General features: G+C 33.3%; 1 protein-coding gene across 6 annotated transcripts in view; it reads right to left on the reverse strand.

Annotated features, from left to right (window-relative positions):
• The window catches only part of LOC102018715, a 395,385-nt gene that overhangs the window by 252,144 nt on the left and 133,328 nt on the right, over window positions 1–9,913 (reverse strand). For all 6 annotated transcript variants that reach the window (XM_005400878.2, XM_005400880.2, XM_013522869.1 and 3 more), the window contains one exon: window positions 5,792–5,877. In XM_005400878.2, coding sequence (XP_005400935.1) covers window positions 5,792–5,877 — 86 coding nt within the window. The remainder of the gene's footprint in view (window positions 1–5,791; window positions 5,878–9,913) is intronic.

The raw sequence follows: 9,913 nt of genomic DNA on the forward strand, positions 1-9,913 counted from the left end.
TCTAGGTAGTCAGCAATTGTGTGACTGAACAAAATATCCAACACACACAACTTAAAGGAAAAGAAGTTGGTTAACTGTCTCAGAGGATTCAATCCATGGCTGCCCAGCTTTAGGGCATAAACATCATAGCAGAAGGGCATTGTGGAGCAACAAAGCTGAGTTCATGGTGGTTGGAAATTAGAGCAGTGGAATCATGCCAGAGATAAAGGGGTGAAGGACTAGATATCGACCCTAAGATCATACCTCCATGACCCACCCAGCCACATCTAGAAGTGTGGTCTGCCAAACCTATGGAAATGTCTCAAGCCAATCAGATTAATACTGTACCTTAAACAGCACACTGGATAATGAACTAAATGTGGACCTGCACATTTAAAGACTGTTTTATAAATTAATTATTTATAATTAAGATCATGGGCAATTAATTCCACATTATACTAAGTCATTTAACATAATTGTCCTTAGCTATAATCTTGATGCCAAGAACTTCCTGCTCTCTCATTCTAGGATCTTTCTTTCCACTCGGTTGTAACTGGGAAAAGTTACTATGCTTGGTGAGCAATTAAAATCTAATAAAATTGGGTACACATAGATTCAATCATTAAATATATGGCTTCATTTACATTAAAGATAGGAAAGTTTCAAAAGTAGACCAAGTAGGTAGTTTATCTATGCTATAGCTATTTAATTCTTACATAATATTTCTGATAAGAAGATACAAATATCCCCATCCTTATAGAGAGCCCAGGTAGGGGATAGTCAGTATGCTAGCCAAGCTTAGCATGAAGATGGTTATATCATCCATCAGATTCCAAAATTTTTCTAATACTGTTCTTTGTCTTCGCTTTCTCTTTCTTTTCTTAACTATTTACTGTGCATTTACCATATACCTATAGAAATAAGAGAACAAGGTCCTTGGAAATGTAAAGTTCAAGGCTGTGCCATCCATATAAAAACCACAAGCCATGTAATGTGACCAGCGTTCAGATGTGCTGTAAGTTATGTTATAGATGAGGTTTCAAAGTTTAGAAAGATAAAAGTTTATAAAATATATCACTAATTATTGGACATATTAATTCAATAAAATGTATGTTTAAAAATTTTTACTTGTTTTTCTTTAAATTTTTAGTGTGCTACCAGAAAGTTTTAAGTCATAATTATCTTGCATTATCTTTCTATTGTACATCATGGATCTAAAGGTACACTTTGAATCTTGCATTAGGGCACATAAAGGAATTATCTCCCTATAATTTAAAATATTTTTTCAAAATTATTTCAAGTAAAAAGTATCTGTAACCTACTTCTTGATACCATCAATCTTTACTGACTCTTTTTTGTTTGTTTGTTTGTTTTGAGGTACCGGGAATCAAACTCACAACCTTGCACTTGCCAGGCAGGCGCTGTGCTGCTGAGCTAAATCCCAGGCCCCTTTACTGACTCTTAAAACTTCAGAAATTAGCTTTACTGAAATTAGCTAAACTATGTTGGCTTTCCTTTTGGTGATGTGTACAATGTGCAGGATGCTATCTTGATCAAGATACATGCATTATTATAACGGGCTAAAAAGAATTTGTTACATCTCACATAACTGTCTTCGAAATTTGCTGAAGACTTTTAATATCACATCATTCATTTCTCCTAGCATGAAAAATTTTGTTTATGATTTGGCACACTGAAAATATTTTTCACATTTGTTTGTAAAGAAGTTGAGACAAGACGTGTTTCAGGTAATGAAACTGTTGTGTTTCAGTGAATTATCTACTAATGTTGGAAGTGGGAAATCATGAAGGAAAAATGTCTTTCCTGTTAATATTATTATGTACTGAAAGAATAACACAAACTAACTCATAATTCAACTTAAAAGCTAACACTCCACTGTTGTCTAACAGGCAATGACCCTATCAATAAAACTTCAAAGATTAATTGGAGATCTCATTGGAAAGAAATCTAGAAGGAATGATTTTATGGATAATGGGTAACTCGAAGCCCATAGTATTTTGTGGAGACTGATGCAGACAGAATTAGAGGGCATATAGAATGAGATTTGTTCCCAGGCTCAATTCTATGAACCTGCATAAAAATAAAGAAATCTTACTGTGTGGAGCATGAAAGACGCTTCTCTCTTGCCAATGACACATAAAGATGTTTTAGTAGCTGAGAAGCAGTCACACAGAAAGAAAATTACTTACCTTCTATCCCTTTCTTAAACCTAATTTCATTCTTTCCTTGAGGATGATAGATGCTGCAACTAAAGCCCAGAAAGGTGAAGAGATCTGCAGTAGACTTGGACCTGGTTAATATGTAGAGAAGTGTGGACTTCTACTTACCTCCCTCCTGCCAGGCAGCTTCCTTTGAAAAAGTCTGTTAGCGTAGCTTTCCCTGTAAGAATTTCTACTGCAAATGTGTTCCTTTAGAATCATAAAGACACAGAAAGAAAGCACAAAAGGTGCTCAGAGAACATCAGCTTAAAGGTGACCAACCACATGCACTGAAATAGTGCAAACATGTAGATAGACGCAAGGCCTGGAAAAGGATAACAGCAGTGACATCAGCATAAATCGGGACTCTACAAAGGCCCAAGGTGTTGTGTTTACACACTTCCTAAATGCACATTGTGACTGGTAAGTTGGTCAGTATTGTAACGAGGTATATCTTGTGATTCTAGCAATCTATCTTTTAATAAAAAGTAGAAGCTAGGCCACCAAACACAAGTCTTTTAGTCTAATGTGCTTTATAATGCATTTATAATTAGGAAATTATGACTAACAATTGCAATTCTGTTAAGCACGGAGAAGTAAGTTGCACACTTGACAAGCGATATCTGAACACTCTTGAGTTTGTTATTATTATTATTATTATTATTATCTAATTAAGTAATTTGAATGAGGTTTCCAGCTAGAAACTGACAGAATCAGAATTCTAACCTCCCTAAAGTAACTAGAATTCCTTCACTCTTAAGCACTACACTAAGCTGCTTTAAAAGGCAAGGCCCCAAGAAGTGAGATGATAAATAATGAAGACAGACAGACAGATATATGCATAATAGAAATTAAAACGCGTCAGGTCCTATGTTCTAATTTTCTTTCCTTTTTCTATTCATAAAAATAATCATTTATTTTAAACATTGGGCAATTTTAAGGCCCCAGTAAATTACTGTTCTCCTCTGAGAAAATGCCAAGATCTACATTTTCATACTACTTTAGTTTATTTTGTTATTTAATAGACTTCAGTAACTGTTTCACAGACTTGCTGAGGCTACAGCCAACTAAACGACCTATAGTTATAACTGTGGTGTGTACAAAATGCTTTTGTTGTATCAATGTTTTAGACTATAGCCTTAAAATAAACTAAAAAGTTATGAAAGCATTTTGAAAGTTTTCATTATTTTTCATCCATAAAAAAGACAGACACTCCAAGAAGTCACAAAATGAGGAATGCTTTGAGATTATTCAGAAAGAAAAATTACCATTTTTCACACTGTATTTTCACAAAATAAATTGCTGGTCACAGTCTTCAGACATTTCTGAACTTATAAAAATAAGTTACAATTACAAAAGAACGGTTTAACTGAAAACAAAACTTTACATGCCATCAACACTGACACACAGCTATTCATATTTGATTAAAAATATTTTTCATTTTAAAGGAAAAAGAAACATCAACCCTCAAGCAGTTGGAAATGATGATTTTTATTGCAATTTTTTACACTTTCTGCATATTCAGCCTTCCAATTCCCCACAAAGTTATATGAGTACTGAGAGACCTATAATATCATAAAACTAATAATCTGCTCAACAATTTTATTTTAAAGCATATAAATTGCATAACATTTTACTTAGTTTGATGGTACTGTATCTCTGCCATCTACATGTAATCAGTATAAAAAACCCATAAAAATAGTATCAAGTATACTACTTTCCCAAAATCTTTTCTTTTTTAGCAATTACAAAGTTTTAGTCTATGTGGAAAAAGATGCACATATACGTAACAAAATGCTTCATTTCTTGGTTTCTTAATTTACACCCATTCATTCATTCAACATTTATTAATGCTTACTACATGTCTGATGCAGTGATAGGTATGGAGAGTTTTGAGCTTTCATGAAGTTATGATTCTCTCGATAAATATTTCTGACATTTCAGCAGAGTACTTTAGTGTGAGTAGAATCTTTAGCAAATCTCAAAAATTATCACTAAGTGACTGCTATTCTGCTCCTTCCACACAATTTTACAATAATCTGCAGTTAAGAAATGAGATTCTTTTGATGGAAACTTGTATCTTTTGTTTAACATTAAATAAACGAGGGTTAAGCCCCTTAATAAGTAAGTTCCATATATATAAAGGACTTAAATGGTTTTCTTTTTTGGTTTTTTTTTTTTGTTTTTCTCCGGTACCAGGAACCGAACTCACAACCTTGCGCTTGCCAGGCAGGCGCTTTTGCCGCTGAGCTAAACCCCCAGCCCTTAAATGGTTTTCAACATTCATTTAAACCATTGGAATTGCTTACACTCTCAATGGGTTAAGAAGCTCCCCTACAAAATGAAAATGTGAGATTTCTGAGACATGTGAGATTTGAAGGTAAAGGTTTTCATCATCCCTTAGATAATAAGGTTTTCATCATCTCTTAGATAACCCTAAATAAAATCTAAATACCAAAAAATTAATGGACCTTTTATAATATCAGAAAGCCGCAGGCCTCTGGGGCTGGGGATATACCTCAGCAGCATAGCACCGGCCTGGCAAGCACAAGGTCATGAGTTTGATTCCCAGTACCGTAAAAAAATAAAAAATAAATAAATAAATAAATAAATAAATAAATAAAAGCTGCAGACCTCAGTTTAGAAGGTTATCAGATTTCCAAGATTATTATCTACTAAAGCTGTTATACTCACTATAATCTACTCCTGTGTGGATATTTACCAGTATTTATTTCCACATATAGACGTTCAATTCTAGACTGTTAACATGCACACACTCTTAGGTTACCATGGCAACTCCAATTGTCTAGTCAAAGTATTCAAAGAATTTTGCTATAGATTAGCATAACAATCAAAATTTCAAAAGAGACCTAATGCATGTCTTCCAGATTCTAATATTATATTTACAAATTTTAATAAGTTGTACTGAATACTAGATGGATTAATAAAAATGCAGTCCACAGAAACTAAGTTAGGAAGTTAACTTCCACTTGATGCTTGGAAAAGAATGGAAAACTGCAGAACATTTCAACTGGTAAAACATTTTATGCAACAGTGCCTTTGAGAATCCAAGGAGGATTTTATTCTGCAAGTCCCACTGTACAAGAAGAGTTTTCTCTTAATGACAGCCTGAAGCCCAAGAACATGAGTAACAACTTAAAAAGGGGAAAAAACACAAAATAGTTTCTTTGAATCAATAAGCCCCTAGGTCTTCAAGTAGTTTTCCAAGGCCCAGAGAATTTCTTAATCACACTTAGAAGACTTTAAAGAATCATACATATTTTGTTTTGAAGAATTTTATGTATTTTAAAACAACAATAACTCAACTCTAGAGGAACTTGCTAACTTATAAAAATTTATCTCTATAATTTCCTACAAACTTCAATATTCACATGAATTTTTTAAAATTCCAACCAAAAGTGATTAACAGTTGTTCTCAATAATTCCTTTAACTTTTGGCATTGTTATTTCATATGAAATGAAATATAAAGGGAGTAAGTGCTCAGAGTTTGTTCTCTGATTTTGTGTTTTAAATGAATGTGAAATAACAAATATCACTGTGCTCTTACTAGCATTAATGTAGTGAAACTCACCAGGTTCTTTCTGAGGTCCCATGGGAGGGATGGGTGGTAAACACACGTCAGGATGGCTGGAAAGGGCACAGAGTGATTCCAACATTCTGTTTGCAAAACACAAAGCTAGATCTTAGAGTGATGTAAAATTCTCTATCTTGTAACACAAACCTTCAAGACTAATGTTATGAGGTTAAATACTAGTATCAGAGTGTCCAACCAACAGGAGATAGACCTGTTACACCCTCAGTGACCTGCCAAGTAAATATTTACTATTGAGTGGAGACAAAATAATATCAAATTTTCCTGGTTCTGAACATGGATAACAAATGGGAATATCTACCGGTCAAAGTTGCCCCATGTAACAAAAATAGAGAAAATTAACAGGAATCATATCTATTTCTTCTTTGTTTTACAAGAGATTTGAGAAAACAGACTTTCCTGACATGAATTAGAGAGCTTCAGTTATGTCAATTGAATCAGGAATTAGCGCCACATAGAAACTTCACAAAATATAGATAAGCAATATCTATATTGATACTGAGAAAGAAAGAAAATAAAATTCACCCCATCTCATTAGTCATCATTTAGTTTTTAGTTTTACTAAAAACTGCAAACCCTTAAAAGTTCCTGTAAGCCAGACACTATTCTAAGCCTACTACATGTATTACTGATGTAATCACCACAAACATATAGATATTGCATTTACTATTATTATACTTATTTTATAAATGAAGAAACTAAAACATTTAAGGATTAAGTACTATATAGTTCACAGTGTCCCAGCTGGAAATGGGCATAGCCAGGATTTGAAGTCAGGAAATGGGGCTTCATAAAATATGTTACCGTTTTATACTCACCCCATTTGTCATGGTTAATACATAATATATCCAATATTTTTTCTGTTTCTTTGTATATAAATACATATGACATTTCTAACTAACATTTTGTATTTAATATTACATGATGGATATCTTTTTAAAAAGTGCAAAGAAGCACACTTTTACTTTGGCCCATTATATTTTGGCATGCCATTGTATTGATTCAATACACTGACAGTTTATAAATCAGGATGAAAATCTTGGAGCATTCATATGTGTTGACCTGCCCAATTATTTTTTTCTTTATATAGACACCCAAAATAAAACTGTTAGTTGAAATGTCATATAAATGTTGTAGAAGTTTTGAGAATTTCAAAACATCTTTCTTCCCACGAAACAAGGGTATATGAGGAAGGTAATTGCGAAGGTACCATTCAGAGTTTCACATTTGATTCAGAGTAGACATCCAATAGCAGTAAACAAATGGCCAATTTATGCATCAGTTTAACTGTCACTCATGAACATTCCCATGGATTTGACCAAGGACTTAGGATTCCTTACATTTCTCAAGGGACAATATGACCGGTTTGATTATGCAAAGCAGCTATTTGGAATTCTAGAATTTACTTATTTACTACTAAATGGGGTAAAGTCATTAATCAGACATAGTTTACTTTGCTTTCCGGTACAGTATGTGACTTATGCCTAAGTATTATTTAATCTCTAAATTAGAACTAATAGCATTTTCCAAGATTCACGAATAGAGAAAGATTCCAGCAAAGCTAGACAATTCATTCACTTGAACAAGACATTTAAAAACATTAAGGTGAAAAAGCAGTTGTCTCAATATAATTAGAAATGCCATGAGACATACTATCATTATTTCATAATATCCTCTTTTGTTATTAAGGTGATCAGAATAATATAAACAGATGATCATGTAATGCCTAAGAAATTCTCACTGATCACAAAGTGGGAAGCAGCCCAGGCTCGCTTGCCTGAATTATGCAATCTGTGTTAACAGAAATGCAGTGTTATTCTTTCAAATGCATCAAATATTAGCAACTAAAAAATCAGCACTAGTAAATAAGTAAATGGTAAGTGAATTTTACTGATGGAAAATTAACATTAAGGAGATGATAAATGAATTTTATTGAGGGAAAATGAACATTCAGAATATATCCTTATTTACTGTTATTGTTCTAAAAGAGTAGTTTAATTTATGGTAATCTTTCTGTTTAGAATTTAAAGGTACATAGAATAAATAAATTTTCTTAAGCTTAAATATGAAATTGGAGAAATATATTCCAATTGGTTTTCTCTCCACAGGTGGAAAGAGAAATATAGAAAAAGAAATCACACATTTATAAGATTCTGTCACATTTCTTCACATTTTGTCCAAGAAAATTTCTCTGGTTTGGCAAATATTCTATGGTCTACATAAAAAAACTGTGTCACCTTGACATTAATGCCATCCCAGGCATCTTAAGGAGAACTGTAAGTAGTTTACAGAGGTCTACACAACTTCAACAGAAACATCCCAGAGTCTCAAAATGAGCTGGGTAATTTGTGCTAATTATTCCTAGAGCCTAACTGTTAAGAATCCCCTCCTTGATTTCCTAACTGATTGATTTTCTTCTGCTGTTTATATCTTCACTGCCAAGTTTTCTTATCTTCATTGTGTGAAGAACTCGATTTCAATGAAAATTTCAGGCTGATAATCCTTTTTTAAAAAATCTGTGTACGTACAGATTTTCTGAAAGCCTAAGTCACCGGGTCCCCAGCCACTTATTTATCTTTTCCTTAGCATTCCCATCACACTTCTAACATTAATGAAATGAAGCTAACTGCTAAGGTAGGAAACAAGTTACCGCCACAAACTGGCCATAAATAAAAACGAGGCAGCCCAGGTGGATTGAAGTTCAGCCTTTATGTGCCCAGGGCTGCCTCTGAAGTACAGGCATTTGCTCTTAATTTCAAAGGGTGGTGATCTTCCTCATTAAGTAGGACATGTTTTCATTAAAAATAGGAAATCAGGGTGTCAGGGGGCCTTTATCTTCCACCAGTTGTAAAGAAACAATTCTCTAATAGTCAGCCCTTATGAGAAAGGCACTGTAATAAAAGATCTTGCACCTGATCAGATTTATTATTAGCGATTGCTCCACTTATCTTTATGTCACTATTATTCTTCCCTTGATTACTGGTCTTGCCTAAGTAGTATATTGGAAATGATTTTTGAATGAGTTCAGTTCACTTTTCTACTTACTAAATGATTATTTGAAATTGTAAGCTATTTGATTAACTTGTTTTACTAACCACTCTTCACTGCTACCACTCGGCTAGAACAATTTGGAACTGGGGTAAAAACAGGAAAATTTTAAAAACTATTGAATTCCCAATATAGTAAGTTATTTTCCTCTTAATTAGTATCTTCACTTATCACAAGTAAAACCAAACCTCCAGTATTGAAGGTGTACATATATTCTACACTTCCAGGTTTGATTACATTACACTTAAGACAAGAAAATGGTAACACCGAGCATGGTTCTTTTAGTGTTCAACACAATTCATAGCATAAACATCAGAAGACACAAGATATTCTTTAGCAGTGTTTTCTCAAATTCCTAGTATTAATAGTTTTACTAATTACCCCAAATTTCTGACCATGTTATATTAATGAATTAGTGCAAAAGGCAAAATGCATTTTAACAGAGATATACTTACATTCTATAATATGAAGTTCTTACAAAACATGTACTGCTGAACTATTAGAGTCTATCTGTAGCCTTGAAGGCCAATGGTTGTATACACAATTTTAAAGTTATCTGGAAAATGGTAATGCAGTTCTGTAGAATAACTGAAAAATGTAACTGACCCATCTCCAGACACTTTTGGAAAGTAGAAGCGATGCTCGAAATTCCTGCGTTCAAACTATATTCTGTAGCACCAGCCTCACCTTCTGTTAGGAGAAGACTAACCTTTAATTATTAGATTTAAAAGGGGAAATTATAACTTACTCTTCTCCATAATTGCAGCAAAAGAGTTATTAAAATTCCAAACTTATGTAATATTATCATAAAATATGGCATTTTTCTCAAGAAAGACACAAATTGGATTTGAGCTTATGCACTGTAAAACCCAGATGGTTCGCTTAACTACTCAGACAGCCTCCAGTTCAAAAGTTAATTGAACTGAAAACTAAAATTTTGATAATTGATATGCTTTGAGAAATTCAAGCAAAAAGATAAATTAGTCTTAGGCATGGGGTGTTAATTGATAGACCTAACAAACTATGACAACTGGTCAGGGAATACCAGCAAAG

The sequence above is a fragment of the Chinchilla lanigera genome, unplaced genomic scaffold (genome assembly GCF_000276665.1).
Source record: "Chinchilla lanigera isolate Chin_1 unplaced genomic scaffold, ChiLan1.0 scaffold00070, whole genome shotgun sequence".
Classification (NCBI taxonomy): Eukaryota; Metazoa; Chordata; class Mammalia; order Rodentia; family Chinchillidae; genus Chinchilla; species Chinchilla lanigera.